Genomic DNA, 21,631 nt, shown 5'->3' with positions numbered 1-21,631 from the left:
CTAGTACTACTACTGCCCTGCTACTGCTACCACCGCTACCACTAATAGTGCTGCTGCTGCTAGTACCATTACTGCCCTGCTACTGCTACCACCGCTACCACTAATACTACTCTACCGCTAGTACTATTACTGCCCTGCTACTGCTACCACCGCTACCGCTAATACTGCTGCTGCTGCTAGTACTATTGCTGCCCTGCTACTGCTACCACTGCTACCACTAATACTGCTCTACTGCTAGTACTATTACAGCACTGTTACTACTGTACTGTTACTACTGCTGCTGCTGCTGCTACTACTAGTAGTAGTACTGTTACTGTAGTGCTACTACTGTTACTGCGATTGTTGCTGCTGCTGCTGCTACTAGTAGTAGTACTGTTGCTGCACTGTTACTACTGCCGCTACTAGTAGTAGTAGTACTGTTACTGCACGGCTACTACTGCTACTGCGGTTGTTGTTGCTGCTGCCACTGCTGCTACTGCTGCTACCCCCGCCAGAGGATCTCTGTGATGTCACTCTTCCATCTTGCTCTTGATGTAGTGCCTGGGTGTCAGCAGGAACAGACAAAGGTAGGCAGGGTGGCCAGGGTTCTTGGTCTGATACTGCATTTACCACATTTGATGATAACCAGTCACACACCTCAGAGCCATGCCTCTGTTTACCCTCTTAACGGCTGTGGGTCATTTAAGTACGCCCTCCACTGGATTCCTCATCCGTCCTACCAGTCTCCTTTTCTCTCCTGTCCTCCGGGATGCATTCTTTGCATCTAGTGTGTCTGATGTGCCACCGAAGAGCCCAACCGCCCCTTTGAGTCCATGATAAAACAAGTGATCAGAGGCCTTGAGGAGAAGTACTTCCCCTCTCCTGCCACCCACAACCCATGCACCGTGTACTTGTGCACTGGAAGGGGCCCCTCCCGTGCTCCTCAAGGAGGAGTGCAGTGTGACCAGGCAAGAACTGGGAAAACTGATGGGGCAATGGGGTGGGGTGGGGGCAAGGCTGGAGAAGAATGAAGACCTTCAAGGAGAGAAAGCCTGAGGAGACCTCCTGGGAGTAAGACCCTCCCAGGGTCTGGCCACACAGACAGTGACAGGGTACCCTCACCCTCCTGCCCCAGGTGAGGATATGGGGTTGGGCACACACTGCTTGAGCAACATCATCTTGCTCTACTCCCATCCATCTAGACAGTGGGGGTGGTAAACAGAGGCCAGGGGAGGGGGACTTCCTTGGTTCTGACTTCTTCTTCTAAGCTCTAGAGAGGAGAAAAGCAGAGCAGGCCAGCAGCATCCAAAAACATAAAATCTCATATTAAGCGCCTTCCACCCCTGGCCCGTATGCCCAGGGCTCTCGAGTCCATGGGCCCTGCAGGGGCCTTTGTCCACTCTACTGGCCAACCCTTCACCACCTTAGAAAGCCCTCAGACATTGTGGTGGCTCCCTGGGACAGTGTATATGGGGGCAGTGGGAATTACTCCAGCTAAAATCTGTGTCTGCTATGTTTCCTCATCAACCGAGGATATATTTCTAGTGTTTACCATCTGCTGTGGCACGTTTCCTTCCCCCCTCCCTAAATATAAGATTTCAGAGTGGATATGATACTTTGGCAGATTACACAGGTACCCAGCCCACTCCAGAGATTCTAACAATCCCCCTCCCCAAAATGTGTGCCCCCTGATAAGGTAATACCAAAATGTCCTGGGATGGAACTGATACTCAGGTGGCAGACACAGCATGTCTGTCCTGAACCCTGATTTCTACTCCTCATGCCTGGCTAGATAAAGAAGGTGTCATTATTTTCAAATGGTGAACGTTAAGCAAATCACATGCATATTTCTGGGTAATTTTCACAAACCCAATAGGGAGAAATTTCCGTCACTTATGTGTCACCCACCAAGCAACAAATGAAAGTTTTCTTAAATATTTTATTTATTTATTTGAGAGAGAGAGCATGAGTGAGAGGGGGATGGAGACACCATCTGAAGCAGACTCTGCACTGAGCACAGAGACCGACATGGGGCTCCATCCCACAACCACGAGATCATGACCTGAGCCAAAACCAAGGGTCGGACGTTTAACCACCTGAGCCATGCAGGTGCCCTCATATGAAAGTTTTCTTATGCACAATATTCTTTTTTTTTAAGATTTGATTTATTTATTCATGAGAGACAGAGAGAGAGAGAAGCAGGTTCCCAAGGAGCAGGGAGCCCGATGCGGGACCTGATCCCAGGACCCTGGGATCATGACCTGAGCCAAAGGCAGACGCTTAACCATCTGAGCCACCCAGGCGCCCTCTTATGCACAATATTCCTAATGGAGAAGTGGATTCTGGGCTGCCAATGGACAGTCTCCACTGTGCTTCACTGTTATTCCCAAACACGTAGAGAAAAAAACCACCTCTCACAATAGGTACACAACTCCCACATCATACTCCCTGGCCCCGAGAGAAGCTAACACTGATTGTATATATGGCACAAGGTGTGGTAGAAGCACTATCCAGAAACACTGTAGCTGTTGCCTTGGAAGGAATGCAATAGCCAGGCATGTAGTGGTCCTACCCTCTTGCCTCTCCCTGCTCAGCTCTCCAGCAGTGTCCCGGTTGACCTAAACCTTAGCACTCAGCAGATGAGCTGGGACAGTCCCTAGTTGTTTCACAAGAGCTATGTCTGTATTATTGATTTCCTACAGGGAAAACCCTAAAACAGGTTCAAAATGATGACTCCCCATCCCCAATCCCACCAAGCGAACCCATCACCCACAAAGTAGTCAGCACAGAAGCCTAAGAGACAGTAATCTCTTTTGTCCCTGAACATGTAACTTTTAAATATAAGAGGCACCCAGTGAGCTAATAGGCCCTGTCTGCTGACAACAGGCATTAATTGCCTGCTAATGCTGCTCAGAGGCACTGACCAGTTGACTGGTTTCAATTTTAGCAAATGATAGGGTTCTAGTAATTAAAGTTGGTGGGCAACAGTGCTCAGCTGAAGCTGAGGCATATCTTTGCCCACTGCCTACAGCAGGCCAAGGGCACAGGTGAGACCCCCCCCCCTTCTGGAAGGCGCTCAGGAGGGGAGTACTGACCTGCAGCATCTGAAGGTAGCCTTCCTGGGGGTCACAGAGCAGGGAGGAGATGCGGTGGTTGTTCCTCATGCATTTCTGGCTGTCCTTTGCAGATGGGAAAATCTGCCGGACCACGGTCATCCTGCCAAGGGCACTGTGCACCAGATCCAGGATCTCCGGGTCGCTGATTTCCTGGGAAGAAAACCAGACCCATGCTTACTCCTGAACTATGTCTGCAAAAGACCCCTCAAGAGGTAGTGATGGCCAACAGCCCCAATAGCTGGTGCTAAAGGGATCAAGGGATTGGGTCCATGTCACGCAGTTCATTAGTTGGTTATTTATAAATAATGCTCACTAACCCTAAAATGCAAACAGGATTATTCAACAGCTTTCCTGAAGGCCAGAAAAAGATATCTGGCAGTCAAACCACCAGTGCATTGGTTTCCATGGGGTCAAGCTCTGAGGAACCCATGCTGTCAAATGTCCTGGTAGGCATCAGCTGGAAGTAAAAGCTAAATTTCCTAATGGGGGTCATCTACCTGAGAGAAACAAACCTGGTTTTCTCTGACAAAAATGTAGTAAGTTTCCCTTAGTTCTTTAATAATTAGATTTGCTTTTTTTCCCCTTAAGATCTATATGCAAATTTTGAAAATATATCCACTCATTCATTCACTCATTCATTGCACAGAAACCTACCCAATATCTCCTGTGTGGTTTGCTCTGTATTAAGCCCTGGGGAGATGGCCTAACCCCACCCAGTAAAGCTCCAGGTCTTCATAGCATGAAATACGCTGAGTGCTGCCATAAGGAAATCTAGGGGCCAGGGAAACCCATTGTGCTTCCATGGTGGACGCGGTGCTAAGCTCTCTACACACATTATCTCGTTTGGTGCTCACAACTCCAGGAATTCCACGAGGTAAATCCTATTGTTATCCCATTTTCACTGAGCACTTGGAAGCAGAGAAACATAAAGGCAGCGGGCCACAGGGAGCTCCTTCCAGGACGAGGCTGAAGTTCAGCACTGAAGCTGAACCTGAAGGATGAACTTGTTAGGCGAAGTGCCCGAAAGTGTTATGTGGGGGCAGGGGCAATGCAGAGCTGAGTTGGTGGCAGTGCCACTGCTGAGGATGGAGGCTGGCAGCGGAGGACATCCTGTGGCACAGGGTTTCCAGCAGAGGCAGCAGGGCAGGTGAAACCCGCCTCCACCCACCCCAACTCCAGGCTTCCCCTGCAGAAAAGAGGAGTGGTCAGAGGCAACCCTGGGCTGTGGGCTTGGAAGGAAGAATCGAGACAACAAAGTAACAAAACTGCTTCAAGGTGAGGAGCAACACAGGAATGACAAAAAATACAAACTAACATAAATCAAGGATATAATGTTCAGAAAAGTTCTTGTCTTGTTTACTGTCTCTCAAACGTGGCTAAATCGGTGGTTGGCTGCAAGTCAAGATTTTAACTGTGAATAACTGTGTCTTAAAATAGGTCTTAAATCTTCCTCTTTGCAGATGATACATTCTAGCTTTGAGATGATGAATTGATATAAATGGAGGTAAGAAGGTTAGAAATCACTTAAACCAGAACATAACATGTTGAAGGGTGAACTGTTAAAACTATCTATTCCAGGAGGTTAGAAATCATTTAAACCAGAACATAACATGATGAAGGGTGAACTGTTAAACTATCTATTCCAGGAACTGTCTTAGGAACCTGATGTGATCAAGAAGACTGGCCAGTTGAAACCACATGCGGATCTGGGAGAAAGGAAGACAGTAAGACTAGTATCCTTTTAGATACAGTAAGACTTGTATTCTTTCACATAGTTCCCACGAATGTGGAATTGCAGTAATCTCAAAAAAATTAAAGTGAATCTGGGGCTGAACCACTAAACTGTATTTCAGACAAAAGACTGTTTAAGGGAAGGTGATCTTGTTGGATTGGAATCTACAGACCAGAGGTGGGGAAAGGGCAAAGTGTTCACATCTCAGGGCTACCAAGTGAATGAGGCCAGAATGAACTAGGCTTCAGGAACCACAGCAGAAGCCAAGATCACAGCTGAGCAGGATGTTTGTGCTCTGCTCTTAGCTGCCCTGCTAACAGAGGCCCTGCCCTGAGCATAGGACAGTGGGGTGAGGGAAATCACATTCTGATCTAACAGTAAGTAGGACTGTGGGAAAGGGCAAGGATGGACTAGTTAGCTCTCCTTGGACAAGGAATATAGAGAATTGGGGAAGGAAATTATTTTTATCTCAAAAAAACAGAAAAACTATAAGGTCAGGAAGAACATCATTTGAATTATGCACAAGGGGGTTAATCAGAGCCCACACAGCTTGGAGAGGAAATAGGGAGGTCACGTATCTTTTGCTTTTCTCACTTACTCTTTAATGGCACAGCCACTATAAAAGCTCTTTTATTAAACCTTTCCTACATTCTCAACTTCCTGGCTGGTCAGTGGCATGGAGCACTCCCCATTGCATCCCGAATAGGACCCTGAAACTCTGTAGGGAGCCTGACTTACATGGTGCACAGTACCTTTCTGGAAAGCACAGCCATCATCTTCCCTGGCAACCTGCAGCAGAACCCGGGGTGAGTGGCTAAGTGAGCCAAGAGCAGCCACAACATAATCAGGGTGTGTGTGGGGGGCGGGGGGGCTTTGCCTCTGCCCCCAGCTACTGTGGTCCCCATACTGTTCTTTCTCCATTCTGCCTGCCCAGAACTCCTTGCAAACTGGGCACAGCTCAACCCCCACCCATTAGCTGCATTAGTGAGGATCTCTGCAGACCCTGTCTCCTATGGCCCAGTTCTCATCCAATCACTCTGGGTCAAAGCACACACACCGTCTCCCAGTGCACTCCTCCCTGCCCCCTGCACTTCTGGGCCCATCCTTAGCGTCCAGTACGGAGACAGTTCCAATCCAAATCTAAGAAGCCACAGAAACAATTCCCCCAGATCCCTTGGGGGCAATGAAAAGGGTCACCTCTTCTCCCACGGATGTGTCCTTCCCCTCAGAAAATTCCAACCCTGCATCATCAGTCAGTTCCACAGTAGCCCTGTGCCAGAACCTGTCGGCCTGTGCTGTTGGTCCCCTTGGGTCCCTTCAGTATCACAGGGCTACACACAGGGATCTACTCACTCCCTGCTTGCTGCTATCAGGCGCTGCCTCCTGGCTTCCCACCAGGTCAGCCTCTGGACCGATGTGAAGACATCCAACATGTGGGCCTTCCTCTGGATGCAGAGGGCAATCCAAGCAGCCAATATATACAACCCACTTGGAGAACAAACACTCCCTTTGTCCCAGTCACCATTCCTTCCAGATAGCGCTGCTGATGAGCAGCAGAAGAAAGACAACGTGTATATACCATGTGACCTGCTCTACCCTCATTCAAGTTTGCGAGCCTGCAGCAGCAGCAATAATGCGTCATATCCAGATGCCGACTGGGATACAAAGGCTTGAAATAAATCTCGCCTTTATGACTTTGTAAGTTTATACTGTGAAATTGATCTTAGGCACAAACATTACATTACGTATGAATAATAAAAGGATCAGTGTGCCTTCTGTCAAGCTAAGAAATAAAGTATATCCTGCATCTTGGTTGGATGCCTCCTCCCCAAATGCTTACCCCTTCCTCCTCACCAGCAGCTAACTTTGTCATGCTATGACTTATGTATGTAGCCCAAATAATGTATAACTTCGTCTTATACATTTTGTTGAGCTTCGTGCAGGTGAAACTGTCTGCATGCCCCCCTGCAATTGTGTTTTAATGCAGTCGTTCTCAAACTTTGTTGTGTATCTGCATTAGCTTGGGAACTCGATAAAATACAGAGAGGTCTAACCCTGTCCCACTTCAACAAGCAAAGCCTCTGTGTTCTCCTTGAGCTCTCCAGATAATTACAATACTCATGAACATTTAACATTTTTAATCTGTCCATGGTGATGGGTACAGCTTAGTTTAATTATTTATACAACTGTACCCTATTGCCCTGTATGATGCCACCATTTATGTACCCTAGTGTTCCTTACCATTGGAATGTCTTTGTTTGCTATTACAAAGCTTCAGTGCACATTTTTTTGTGTGCATATGTGCTGGTGCACTTGTGTAAGAATTTCTCTAGGGTTTATACCTAGAATTAGAACTCCTCAATAGGAGAATATGAGTATGTTCAAATTCACGAAGGAATACCAAATTTCCAAAATGATTGCAACAGTTTATGATCGTGTGTGGTAAAGAGAGCTCCTACTCCCTTTCCTGCACCTGACATGATTATAGGACTTCCTAATATTTGTCAGCCTGGTGAGTTGGAATTGGTATATGGTTGGATTTTGATTCCACTTCTCTAATTCTTAATAGGGTTAAATAGCTTTCATATATTTATTTATGAATCATTTGTGTTTCCTTTCTTGCATTTGTTTTATTTATTTATTTCTTTATTTATTTGACAGAGAGAGACACAGCGAGAGAGGAAACACAAGCGGGAGGAGTGGGAGAGGGAGAAGCAGGCTCCCCGCTGAGCAGGGAGCCCGATGCGGGGCTCGATCCCAGGACCCTGGGATCAGGACCTGAGCTGAAGGCAGATGCGTAACGACTGAGACACCCAGGCACCCCTCCTTTCTTGCATTTGTGTTTTTGTCCAATTTCCATTGGGTTGGGTCTCTTGCATATCGACTTGTGGGACCTTTTTTTTTTTAAATTCTAGATAATTCTTTGTCACATGTCATAAATATCTTCTCCACTTTCTAGAATGTTGGGCAGAACTGGTCTATATACTCATCTAACCCGGCGGGTTTTTTTGTAGGAAGATTTTTATTACTGATTAAATTTCTTTTTTATATAGGGATTTTGCCTGTTTCTCTTTCTTTGCCCTAAGTCATTTTTTCTTCTAAAAATACAGCCATGTTGTCCAAAATTTCCAGTTGATTTGCCTATGTTGTTCACAATGTCTCTCTACTTCTTCACTCTCTCTAATTTATCTAATGCTACGTGCTCTCATCCAATGCTAACAATATTTATTTGTGCCCTCTCTTATTTTGATACTAGAAGTTTATTTTATAAATTTTTTTTTTTAAGATTCATTTGAGAGGGAGAGGAGAGCGGGAGAGGGTGAGCAGCAGGAAAGGGAGAGAGAGAATCCTAAGCAGACTCTGCACAGAGTGTGGAGCCCAACACAGGGCTTGATCCCATGACCCCAAGACTGCTACCCAAGCCGAAAACAAGTCAGACACCCAACCAACTGAGCAACCCAGGTACCTCTAAATCCTTTTCAAAAAGTGAGTTTTGGCTTAACTGATACTCCCTTATGAGTTTCTATGCTTTTCTATTTCATTAATTTCTACTCTTATCTTTATTATTTTTCTATTGTCTTTGGATTTATTAGGTAGCTATTTTTCCAACTTTTTAGCTATGAAGCTCAGCTGTGGATTCTTACACCTTTTGTCTTTTCTAAGAAAGTAAAGACAATAAATCTGCACCCAAACATTGCTTTAGCTGTGTCCCACAAGTTATACCTATAAATTGTATCAGTCTTTTTAAAATCCCATTTTGATTTATATTTGACCCATAAGTAATTTAGTATGGATTTTTCAAAAATTTCCTAACATGAAGGTATTCTTAGTATCTTCCTATTGATTTCTAACTTTAATGTACTGTGACCTGAGAACATGGATTGTATAAAGGTAATCCTTTAAAATGTATTGAGCTTTGCTTTGTGCCTTATCATGTGGTCAATTTGCGTGAATGTTTTGTGTGCATTAACCGTCCCGTTGTTTTATGTTTCAGTGGCCTACTTTCAGGTCCATTAGATTAAGAATTAGTCTATTTCTGTCTGAATTCAGGCTATATTTTCAAAAGTTCAAAAAAACATATTTTCAGTGTTTTATTAGTTACGCACATGTGGAAGACTATAACTCCTTGCTGAATTGAATCTTTTACCATTATTTAGATATCCTCTTTATTTCTAGTAATTCATCTTGCCTCCTACTGTACTGTGTCTAATATTAATACAGTGACACCAGTTTTATTTTGGTTACTAGCTGTCTGCTCTAACTTCTTCTGCCTCTTTGCCATCCATCTTTCTCTGTGTCACACTTTAGTTGGAGACTACTAGAAGCAAAATATACTACACGTTTTTTATGTCCATTTTTGACTTTTTAGTAGAAATCTTTACCTATTTATATTGGACTATGGTTACATACATTTACATTGATTTCTATCATATTGTTTCTATTACATATCTTCCTGTTTATTTTTCTTCGTTTTTACTTCCCCTTGGAATGATTTTTCTTCTTATTTTCATTATTTTACCCTCTCTTGGAAGTTATGTTCTCTACATCATTCTTTTCTTGGTTATCTCAGATATTTTAAAATGCATACTAAACAAAGCATGAAGTTAATCAGTATTCCTACTCTCTTCTCCAACATTTATTGCCAATTACCATCATCCCAACTAATGTGATAACAATATCCAGTATTTTAATTCTATTTTTCTTTAGGCCTTCTTATGACATAGAATTCCTATTACTTTATAGAGTTAATATCTTTCCATTTAACCAATATTTATCAATGTATTTGTCAGGCATTCTTTTCTGAACTCAAACCGTACATATGTACTCCTAAGGAACATCATTTAGAATTTCCTTTAATGTCATTTGTGAGTGATACACTTAGTTTTTGTGTGCTGGAAAATGTCTTTTTTAAATCTTACTCTTGAAAGATAAAAGTCTAAGTTGACGACTAGTTTCTCTTAGTACACGAAATTTTCTAGGACGCTGTCTTCTGGCTTCCATGTTGTCCACTATGTCAGTTTCCTCTGGCTGCGATAACGAATTATCACGAATTTAGTGGCACAGAATGACAGAATTGTATTCTGTCACAATTCTGAAGGCCAGCAGTCCAGAGTCAGTCTCACTAGGCTAGAATCAGAGGTTGGCAGGGATGCATTCCTTCCAGAGGCTCTAAGGGAGACTGTTCCTTGCCTCTCGAAGCTTCTGGTGGCTACCGGTATACCCTGGATTATAGTCACATCTCTTCCTCTATGGCCATATTGCCTTCTCTTCTCTTAAATCTCCCTTTGCATCCTTTTATAAGGACACTTGAAATTGCATTTAGGGCCCACCCACATAACCCAAGATAATCTCCCCACCTCCATCCAGATCATTAACTTAATCATTTCTGCAAAATCTCTTCTGCCATATAAGGTAACACAGTTTCCAGGGATCAGGTCCTGGATATCCTTGGGTGCCATTATTCAGCCCACTAACTCCAGATGTTAGGAATCTGTTTAACTGCCATTCCTTTGAAGAAGACCTGTGTTTGCTCCCTGGAAGCTCTCTAGATTTTTCTTTGTCTTTGGTGTTCTACAGCATCATGCTAAATGAGATCTCTAGGTATGGATTTTTTTTTTTTTAATTTTTATCCTTAGGTTTTCTAGATCTGGGGTTTGGTTTCTTTCAATAATTTCAGAGAATTCTAGACCATACTATCCTTTCATATTATTTGTTCCCCGTCATCTCCTATTTCCTTCTAGAAATCCAGAATTATCATTCTCTCGTCCATGTGCCTTCATCTCGCTTTCATATTTTCCATCTCTCTCTATCTCTGGGCTGCCTTCTAAATAATCTCTTCACATTTTCTAGTTCACCAATTCTCTCTATGTATGTGTCCACTTTGACAGGTAACTCATCCTTTATCCTTACCCTATTTTTTAACTTCAGTGATTAGGTTTTTGATTGCCTGAAGCTGTTTTAAAATTTTTTTAGAAAACTTTTAGAAAAACTTTTTTAGAAAACTTTAAAAACTTCATTTTTAGACGGCTTTTATTCCTTGCTTATATTTTCCAGCATCTCTTTATTTTTTTAACATATTTAAGCATACCTATTTAAGAGTCTATGGCGGATAATCCTAATATCTACAGTTCACTTCAGGTCTGATTAAACTGTCCTCCGCCCACCCCGGCTCTCATTCATGGCAGTTTGTTTCCTTCTTTCCTTCCTTCCTTCCTTCCTCCTTCCATCCCTCTTTCCCTCTTTCTTTCTCTTTCTTTCCTTTTCTTTCTTTCTTTCTTTCTTTCTTTCTTTCTTTTTCTTTCTTTCTTTCTCTCTCTCTCTCTCTCTCTCTCTCTTTCTTTCTTTCCCTTTCTTGTGTGTAATCTTATTTCCTTCAGAACTTCCTTATGAATCCCTTGAAGTCTGACCTAAATTTGTATTCTTTCAGGAATATTTGTGCTCACTTCTACAACCTACTTAGGAGCATTACCAAACTATAACCCCAGAAGTTAATATTAAACTTTCCTCTGAGCTTCGTTAGGCACCACAGGTGGTATGATTGGGTCATAAACCTGCATGGGGCTCATCCATTCTTGAGAAAATTTACCCCCTCCATGCAATTCCAAGATCAAGAGAGAACATTTTTCTTGCTCTTCCCTTCTGCACAGTGAGTTCATTTCTAGTTAACCTTTATACTGAGAATCTATGTTTCTAGCTTTATGACAAAATCTCTCATTAAGCCTCACATCTGATTCATTCTTACATTGGTCCCGTGTGTTCTATGCCCCACATAGAAGAACAAAAGCTCAAGGTTTCCACAGTTTGGCCAATAGATTCAAGGCAAAACCTAAATTGGAAGCTCAAGTATTTCCCAAAGTTTCAATTTTCACTTTATATCTGGCCTCTGTGGACATTACTTTTGACTGCTAAGTGATCCACTTAAAAATATTTTTAAAGTATATTATACCCAGCTTTTCTAGTTCTTTTCCATTTGGGAGTATCATTCAGGCTAATTATTTTCCCAGAAAGACATACTACTAATCCTTTTATTTAGAATTTTCTTTCTTTAGCATATGACCCCACTCTTTTCCTGGGACACACACCTACCTCCCAAACTCCTCATATGTTTTGGCTGTGTGACTAACTAAAACCTCAGTTATCATGCTACAATTTCTATTTGCTTCATTTGACTGTCTTTCCCTAAGTTCATTATCATTAATATTAGAAGGAGGGCTATTTCTGAGGGGCCAAAGAGAAGTATGTACAATCTTCTCCATTTGGTCAAATCCCAATTGTATTCTTCAATTATCTCCCAGTTGTATGTCCAAAAAGGTAAATATTCTACAGTTTCCAAATTATTTTGTCTGTTACTCCAGGAATATCCCCCCTGAAATATTTTGTTACCTTGCCCTCCTACAATCTAAGAGCTTCCCCTCATAAATCCTCTCTCATCAATACTGTTCACTCAAAAGATCATCTCTGTGAAAGATGATGGCATCTTGGAATGGGGTTGTTACAAACGGATCATCTTTAGATAGAGCTGAAATGTAGAACCTAGAGCACATGTTGACTGATGAGATTGGAACAGAGTAATGGCAAAGTACCACTGAATCCTTTCTCAATGTAAGAAATACTTGTAGTTTGATAACAAAAATATAGTAACAACTAAAACAAGTAGAGAAGAAAACAGGGATAGAATTCCCAGGGAACATCCATTCTTCTAGTCATTGGGACAGGGAGTGGAGGGTGGTGGGAGACTCTTATGCCTTGTAGCATACTTAAAGGAAGATTTCTATGAAAGCAATAAAATGGGAGACCGAATAATAAAAATATTATACTCCATCTAATTTTGTACTGAACATGCACACTGAAATTTAGACCATCTTCATTTTGAGTCAGATAAATTATCAGGAAACCTCTACAAATCTCCATGTACAAAGAGCTAAGACTAAAGAAAAGTCAGACAAATTCTAAAGAAAAGCCAATCCTTGCATCCTCTCAGGTGTTACTTAATCCACTGGATGAAAGCCAAACTGTCCTTCTTAGCACAATAAGGAACAGAATAAGACCTGATTGCCTCCATTCAGAAGCAACGTGTGTCTTCAGCTAGGGTCTCTAGCTGGCGTCCAGGGGGCTCGCCATTCCAAAAAATGTTAAGTATATGTGTGCATTTTCCTGTGGAGAAAGCCCATGGCTGTATTCAATTTTCAAAGAAGGCTTTGATCCCAAAAAGCTGACAAACAACCAATACTGAAGCTAGTAATGGTTCTGCTTGTCGCTACCCATGAGAAGAATGAAAACAATGAGGACACCATCAACAGGATAATTGGGAGACACAGGAGTTTTCGTGTCTGTCCCACTCAGCGCTTCTTCCTCATTTCCATTCAGACCTCTGAGGTAATAACAATGACAACAAAAGTACAACCAGAAGCAATGGGATTTATATGAGGAACTACTATGCAGCTCTGAAAATCACCGAATACACCTACAGCACTACATTATTAGCTGCACCATGTAGATACTAGAGGTAAGGAAAACAGACAAGAAAAGAAGAAAAGGAAGAGCAAGTTACAGAATGATGCCTCGAATACAGGACATCTATAGTAGAGATATGTGCAGCAGTAAAAAGAGACGTGGAGGGCATACACCAGCTTCAGGAGAGTGGTTGCCACTGTGGAAACAGAGGGGGCTAGCAAACAGATTCGCTGTCTACCTGACAGTCTTACCCCTCCCCTTCTATGCTGGAATAACCGTGTGTGAACAGGTGCCCTTCCCTTCACCTTGGGATTTGAGGTGGTGGGAGGTGATCGATCCCTGTACCCAGAACCACAGGTGCATCCTGCTTGGTCTAAGCCAACCTGGGTGGTCCTACTACTCTAGGCAGTTTGAGGAGAAGGTTCATGACTCTATTTCTGTTTGTTGAGATATGAAGGGGTTCTCCTTGAGGAATTCTGAGAAGATTTGCTCAATCTTAAGATGACCACCAAGAGAACACAGCACCTTTCTACCTCTGGAGGTTTGAGTCGTGGGGAAATTCCACTTAATGGCAGGCTGAACACACTGAACACAACAGACAGACCAAGGATCCCGGAGGAAACTAGTTAACAGCTAAATCACCCTGCCCTGTAACCTCATGACCTACCTCTGAGCTTTCTCTAAGGTGAGATGATAAAGCCTCAGATCACTGAAGGAAACTGGATTCATATTTTTCTGTTACTTTTAGTAAAAAGCAATCTGACTGACACAGAATTTCATGGGATTTAATGTAAGCAGGTCCAGAACAGACTTCAATTATATCTGAAATGGTCAGCTTCTTCAAAATTGAGATGTCAAATATGGCAAAATTTGAACGGTGGACAAGTAGGTATTTGTAATGTCATGCCCTATATCTTTTATGCCTCTTGGAAATTTTTATTGAAAACAGAGAGAATCACTGCAGAAGTCTGACTCCATGTCTGTTTAAGCAGCAAAAAGGGTAAATTTTCATAATGAGGAGAAATTTTCAAAACAGCAATTAAAATGGTAAGGATCTCCTTTTTCTAAATATACACTTTGGCAAATCGGAGGCAAAACTCATGCACAAATAAGTTTCTGTCTGATCTTTAAGACTTCAGTAAACTTTCGGAACCTTCTGATATCAGGGGAAATATTATTAAGCATTTATATAGAGCTCTAAACGTACATAGGGCTGTGTAATCACATTATTAGTCATTTCCTTTTATTCTTTAGAAAGGCCTAGATCTATCAAACATCTGTGTGATACCAGCATTATTCCATCTCTGGAGAAATAATAAAGTTTATTTCCCTCCTAACAACCATGGTGCCAGTAATCTAAAGTTGATGATAGTAAGGAAACTTCACAGACAAAGCTGGCTTGAGAGAGAAAAAAGGAGGATTCAACAGAGTCGTGATGGAAGATTTCCTCCCAACAAAGTCAACAGGCTTTCTAGAATATCTGCTGCATTCAGATCCCTATGGGGCACTTAAGACAAGGCAAGCTAAGGCTCCATAGAGACCAGGACATCCTGGTGAGGAAAAGAGGGTGGGAGGAAGCTGCCAAAGCTTAGGGCTGGTTACATCTCCAGGACAGAAAAGGTGGCAGGAAAGCACTTTCTGAGTGGTGGCTTTGACCAGAGACACTCTGTCTCATTCATCATCCCCTAAAAGCTCATGGGGTATGCATGAGTCTCCCTGTTTTACACGGGATGTAGGAAATTGCCAGGAAGGATGCCCTTCCTCCCCACAGCGTGCGCCACGGGCCAACAGCATCAGCATCATCTCTGAGTTTGTGTCTCCCTGTTTTACACGGGATGTAGAAAATTGCCATAGAGGATGCCCCTCCTCCCCACAGTGTGGTCCATGGGCCAAAAGCATCAGCATCATCTCTGAGTTTGTTAAAAAATGCAAAATCTCAGGCTTTACCCTGGACCTATCTAATCAGAATCTACATTTTGACCGTTAGGCCTGCTCAAATTTAAGAAGCACTGGTCTAGGCTATTATGCAGTGAAGTGAAGAGAGTGTAGGCTCTGGAATCCAATGGGTTTGGGTTCCAGTCCTGGTTTCTCCTCTTCTTGGCTGCATAACTTGGACAAGGCACTTAATTACTCTGAGTGTCATCTGTAATTGGGTAACAGCACTTCCCAGGGTTTTGACTGAATTCAGTGACTTTAACGTAATGGGATTCAACATGTCTAGTATGGAGCCTTGCAGTGAGCACTCCTTATCCTTCTAACTCAGAAGCTAAAGCTCTTCATACATCCTTTGAGGTCCAGCAAAACATGGGCCACAGCCTGGCCTCAGGGCAAGCCAGAGCAGCCCTCTTTCGGCCCTTCTCCACCCCATGGCTCATGCACATCCTTACAGGAGCTCCCAGCAGACCATCTCAATCTGCATGTAGCTCCTTCCTGGTCCTCATCCCTAAGAGACCCCATGGTTCACTTGACTCCCTGCCAAGACATCAAACCAGGACTCAACCATCCTATCATTAAATAAAATGGCCCATTAATTGAAAATTTGTACGGCTTCCTTTATTTTTATAAGTGACACAAATGGGTTCTGCTCACAGTTAAGCGAGCATTCTGCCTGCCTTTTTTACCCAGGGCTGCCCAGGGTACAGGTGGCAGAGCTGTCCCCACATTCCACCTTCTCCATCACAGCCCCCTCCCCTAAGTGGCCCAGTTAGACCAGCTAGCAGTGAGCAGCTGGCCTTGTTTCCTAAAGACCCGCACCTGGCGATGACCATAAGGTGAAACAGATGTCCCCTCAGGCTCCCTTTGCAGTTCTGGGAAACCCTCCCCAGGCCTGTCGCCTTACAGGAGAGTCTGCTATCTCGCCCAGAAAGCCCAAAAAAGTCCCCTGGGGTTTTGCATTTTTAGTGGCTCTTTTATTCTATTTCATTTCATTGAGTTTTTATTTCCTCACATTTTATTCTATTATCTTTGACCATGACCACAAGGTGGACATCTGTCCTCCAATGAGACAGGGGACACACACATGTCCCCAGCATTTACGGGAGACAGTCAGTAAAGCTTCTCTGGCTGTGAGTTATTTATGGATGCCGGCTGGGCTAGAGTGGGCTGTCTGTGAGGTTTACACCCCCCTTCTCTCCTCTCCTTTCTTTCTTGTCTCTTACTTTCATGTTCTTTCCCATTTCCGCTCCCTCTCTTGGGTCTCACTCTTCCTCCCTCCCTCTTTTCCCTACTCCCATCTTCTTCAGCCTTCCTGCTCCCAGCAAGCTTGCAAGTTCTGAATTCCCACAACCCCATATCACTCCCCTCTGCTCAGGCAGTTTCCCTTAATTCCAAGGGCTCTGAACATCTAAGGTAGGTCAAAGCAATTCCCAGAAGTGGTTCAGTGATTGCTAACCTGACCCTCCCTTCTTCAGATGTGATATACCTGAAATATGCTCTAAGTTGGAGCCGAAATGTATTCTTCTGCAGGTCTCGACCCGAGTATTAAAAGCACAAATAACTGTAGGGACAAGCTAAACGTAGCTTTGTCTGCCATTTGGAGGGAAGGACAGTAGTGTAGTGTCTACACAATTCAACAACTCAGGGCAGAGTCTGAGTAAGATTTGTCCAGGTAACAAGGCTCTACAGTCATAGTCAGAAAAGTGGCCCTTCACGCAACCTTCTGGCCCCCGTAGAACACTACGGGATTCAACTGGAAAAGAGTCTTAAGAGTTGAATAAGGTAACTCCATTTACTCAGATCCAAAATCTCTAAGGATTCTCTAGCCCTTGATTGTATATCCACAACCCTGATTCAGATCTAGGGGCACTGTGAATTCTGTGTTCCCTGCAAGTGCTAATCCATTGCTCCGTCTACACTGGGCTTGGAACCACAACTAGCTCCTTGAGGGCAACGTGTATATCTCTCATGTTCTTTTGTCTTTCTAATATTGAGCACCAGGCCTGCTAAATACTTATGAAGAAAGAAGGGAAGAGATGGAGGAAGGAGTGAAAAGGAAAAGAGAGAAGGGAGAGAGGGAGGAAGAGGAAAAGGGAGCAAAGGGGAGAAGTTCTTCAGAATTCCACACCCAAAAAAAGGTGAACCTCAAAACTTTTAGTATTTGATGGGCGCCTGGGTGGCTCAGCAGGTTAAGCGTCTGCCTTCAGCTCAGGTCATGATCCCAGGGTCCTGGGACTGAGCCCCACGTTGGGCTCCCTGCTCAGCAGACAGCCTGCTTTTCCCTCTCCCTCTGCCTGCCGCTCTGCCTACTTGTGCTCTCTCTGTGTGTGTCAAATAAATAAATAAAATCTTTAAAAAGAAGTTTTTAAAAAAAATTTTAGTATTTGAAACTCTGACCTAAGTAATTCTATAACATAAAGCCAATGCTCTTCATTCTGTTAAATTTTTAAAAGCTGATCAGAGCTTCAATTTGCAGCTTACTCCCAGGCAGATATTCAAATGGAAAAATAAATATAATAGCAGCTGATCCTTCACAACACTCATTTGCTTGCTTGCTACAAACCACTTTAATTATTTTGTTTGCAATACCTATTTGTTTGTCTCAGGAGAATATTTAAATCTGCTTTTATTTGTGCACCACTATCCCTACCACTAGCAAAATGAGACCTTATGTTTCACATTAACACTTCATGGTTTTTTAATCCCCAGGGAACTGGCAGAAAATTACAATTTTTAATTGCATTATAATTTAAAATCCTGAAATATTGTTTTAAAAATTTCCAAATAGGATATGAAAATAAAAATGCATGACCCAGAGCCTGAAGTGGATGGCTCTGAAGTTCATAGCCCCATGTTTACCATATCAAAGCCTTACCTTTGAACTGGATCCAATTGTATAGACTCACGTGTAAAGATCTGAGACTATAAATTCAGAAGAGTAGAAGATATAGAGCATGGTAATTAACTGTATAAATTCTGACCATGATGGACTCAAAGGGACTGAAATAATCACTCACCTTAAATAAAAAACAAGACATAGGAAAGGGCAGTTTTCAGGTATTAGACAACAGGCAAAGCTGAAAAGTGATACCCAAGAGAAAAGAAACAAATGAAATGAGCATGAACTTAACACTAACAGAGACGTTCCAGGCTGCAGCAGAGGAAGGGGAAACCTAGGTAGAGCCTGATGGCCTCCATGAATTGAAGAGAGTTTGGGTTTTGAGAAGGCCAACACAATTGCAATTCATAAGGCAGAATTCCGGAGAAGAGAGAACTACACAAAAAAATGCCCTCCAGAAATCTACTGAATGTTCCCGTTGAGTCTTTAGCTGAGTATTGATTAGTGCATGTGAGTGAAGTAACTACCTGAGTCTAAGGAAAGGACCACCTGGAAGGATCAGGTTTACCAACCCTCAATAATGGGTCAAATTAGCAAGAGACTAAAACTGTTTTTGACCTAACAAAGCTTCTGAGCAAGTCTCAAAAAATCAAAATGTTCCAAAATAACTTGACTCTGTCCAAGGGGGGAGGAACAGAGGGAGGAAGTATTTAAAGGAAAAAAAGAATCAAGCATCCAGCCACGTAAAATTCACGATGTCTGGCATCTAGTCCAAAATTACCAGGCATGCAAAGAAACAGGAAAATGCTATCTATAATGTGAAGAAGAATCAATCAATGGAAAGAGACCCAGAAATAATACAGCTGGCAGAATTAGTAGAACAGGACATTAAAACAGATATTATAAATAGTATAAACACACACCATATGTTCAAGAACATAGAGGAAAGTACGTACATGATAGGGAGAAAAATAAAGACGCAATTTGAATCTCTACAAATAAAATATGCAATGTCTGTGATGAAAATTACTCTAGATGAAATCAACAGCAGATTAGAAGAAAAATAAATGAACCTGAAAGTATCAAAACAAAAAGTCTCAAAATGAATCACAGAGGGAAAAAAAATTGGGAAAAATCAACAGAGTATTAGTGAGCAGGGGAAAAATTTCAAGCAACCTAATACACATGTCATTTAAGTCCATGAAATAAGGACAGAAAAAATATTGGAAGAAATAATGGTCAAACAATTTCAAATTTGATGGCATCCACACCCAAGCAAACAATCAGAGAGAAAAAGAAAAATCGTGAAAGCAGTCAGAGGAAAAAGATCCAGTGTGCAGAGAAAACTAAAGATAAGAAAGACAGCTGATCTCCCATCAGGAACAAGGTGAACCATAAGTCAGTAAAATGACATCTCTAAGGAATGAAAAACAAAAGGTGGAGAATTTATCACAAGCATATCAGAACTATAAGAAACTTAGACATAATGGACAACTTCCTTGAAAGATGCAAACTACCAAACTTCCCTTGGGGGGAAGGGGGGAGATAAGCTAAATATCCTTATTTCTACTAAAGAAGCTGGATTAGTTGCTAAAAATCTTCCCATCGTGGAGATGGGTGGGTAGGTAGGGAAACTTCCAGGGCCAGATATCTTCACATATGTTTAAGGAAGATATATCAATTCTACACAAATTCCTTCAGAAAACTGAAGAGAAAGAAACATATTCTAATTCCAGGAGGTCAGTACTACCCTGATAACAAAACCAGACAAAGGGTTTACAAGATAAGAAAACTACAAACTAACATCCCTCATGAACATAGATACAAAACTTCCTTAAAATATCTTAGCTAATACTTTAGCTAAGTGTAAATTCAACAACTCAAAACAAAACAAAACAAAATGAAACCCAGCACCATCATGATTAAGTGGGATTCATCTCAGGACTGTAAGGTTGGATTCACACTTGAAAATGAATGAATTTAATACTCAATATCAACAGAATACAAAAAAGAAAAACCATGTGAATGTACCAATAGATACATAAAAAACATTTGACAAAATCCAATTTCTACTTGTATTAAAAACCCTTAGTAGCCAATAATAAAAGAAAACTTCTTCAACCTGACTAAGAGTATCAATGATCAACCTATAGGTAACATCATAAATAATGGCAGGAAGCTGAATGTATCGCCCTAAAATCAGGTAAAAAGCAAAGATGTAAACTCTTATTACTTCTATTCAACATTGCACTGGAGGTTCTAGCCATTGCAATAGGGCAAGAAAAAGAAATCAAAGAGATCTGGAGTAGAAAGGACAAGGTACAACTGTCTTTATTCACATAAAACATAATATTGTCTGTAGAGCAAATCTCAGTAAATCTACAAATAAAGCCACTAGAACTAAAATGTAAGTTTAGCAAGGTTGTGAGATACAAGGTCAATATTCAAAAATCATTTGTATTTTCTACACGTTGGCAACAAAGAAATGTAAACTTAAATTGAAAAAGCAGCACTCGGGGGAGGAGCAAGATGGCAGAGGAGTAGGAGACCTAAATTTCCTCTGGTCCCAGGAATTCAGCTAGATAGGGATCAAACCATTCTGAACACCAATGAACTCAACAAGAGATCAAAGAAAAGAATAGCAACAACTCTCTGAACAGAAAAGCAACCACTTTCTGGAAGGTAGGACGTGCGGAGAAGTGAATCCGAGGCAATATTCGGGAGGATACACGGCGGGGGAGAGGGCCTCCATCAGCCACTAGTGGCAAGTGACAGAGCCACGGAGCACAAAATCGGAACTTTTAGAAGTCGGCTCCACTGAGGGACGTCGCTCCAGTGGGTAAGCGGGGGGTGGAACCCTCACGGGACAGTGTGGTCTCAGGACCCTCGGGGTCAAAGAAAGACCGGGGGTGCCTGAGAGGGACAGAGCTCCCAGGTATCAGAGCGGAGAAGCCGGCTGCAGAGACGGAGCCGAGGAGCGGGCTCTCAGGTCGGGGTTGCCATAAACCATGATCCGCAGCACAGTCAGGCCACTGCTCTTCTAGCAGGGACCCAACAAGCGGCAGATTCGGGGAGACTCCCCTTCCTCACCAGGAAGGAGCAGTGCGGGAGTGCACTGCAGGGATCTGCTGCATTTGGAGACTCCACACAGGGTCAGGTGCGAGAGATAGAAACGCTCAGTCACAGGCTGGGTGAGCACGGAGTGCGGCCAGAGACCGGGGAGACAGGAGCAACTGACTGCTTTTCTCTGGGGGGGCACTGAGGAGTGGGGACCCCAGTTCTCGGCTCCTCCGGTGTGGAGATTAGGAGGCCGCCATTTTCACTCTCATCCTCCAAAGCTGTACAGAAAGTTTCCAGGGAACAAAAGCTCCCAAGAGCAAACCTGAGCAGATTACTTAGCCCAGACCGACAAAGGGTGGGGCAATTCCGCCTCCAGCAAAGACGTTTGGACACCACGGCAACAGGCCCCTCCCCCAGAAGAACAGCAAGAACAGCCAGCCAAGACCAAGTTTACCGCTCAATGAGAACAGCAGAACACCAGCGCTAGGGGAATACTGCACATAGAATTCATGGCTT

General features: G+C 42.8%; 1 protein-coding gene across 3 annotated transcripts in view; it reads right to left on the bottom strand.

Moving 5' to 3' along the window:
* GRID1 (glutamate ionotropic receptor delta type subunit 1) overlaps window positions 1–21,631 on the bottom strand; it is a 735,632-nt gene that overhangs the window by 223,845 nt on the left and 490,156 nt on the right. For all 3 annotated transcript variants that reach the window (XM_025880732.2, XM_073878720.1, XM_073878721.1), the window contains one exon: window positions 3,075–3,245. In XM_025880732.2, the coding sequence (XP_025736517.1) occupies window positions 3,075–3,245 (171 nt within the window). The remainder of the gene's footprint in view (window positions 1–3,074; window positions 3,246–21,631) is intronic.

Source organism: Callorhinus ursinus, unplaced genomic scaffold (assembly GCF_003265705.2).
Source record: "Callorhinus ursinus isolate GAN/ISIS: 27379988/994484 unplaced genomic scaffold, GSC_fseal_2.0 scaffold31, whole genome shotgun sequence".
In the NCBI taxonomy this organism is placed as follows: domain Eukaryota; kingdom Metazoa; phylum Chordata; class Mammalia; order Carnivora; family Otariidae; genus Callorhinus; species Callorhinus ursinus.
This window is presented reverse-complemented; position numbering and strand designations above follow the sequence as displayed.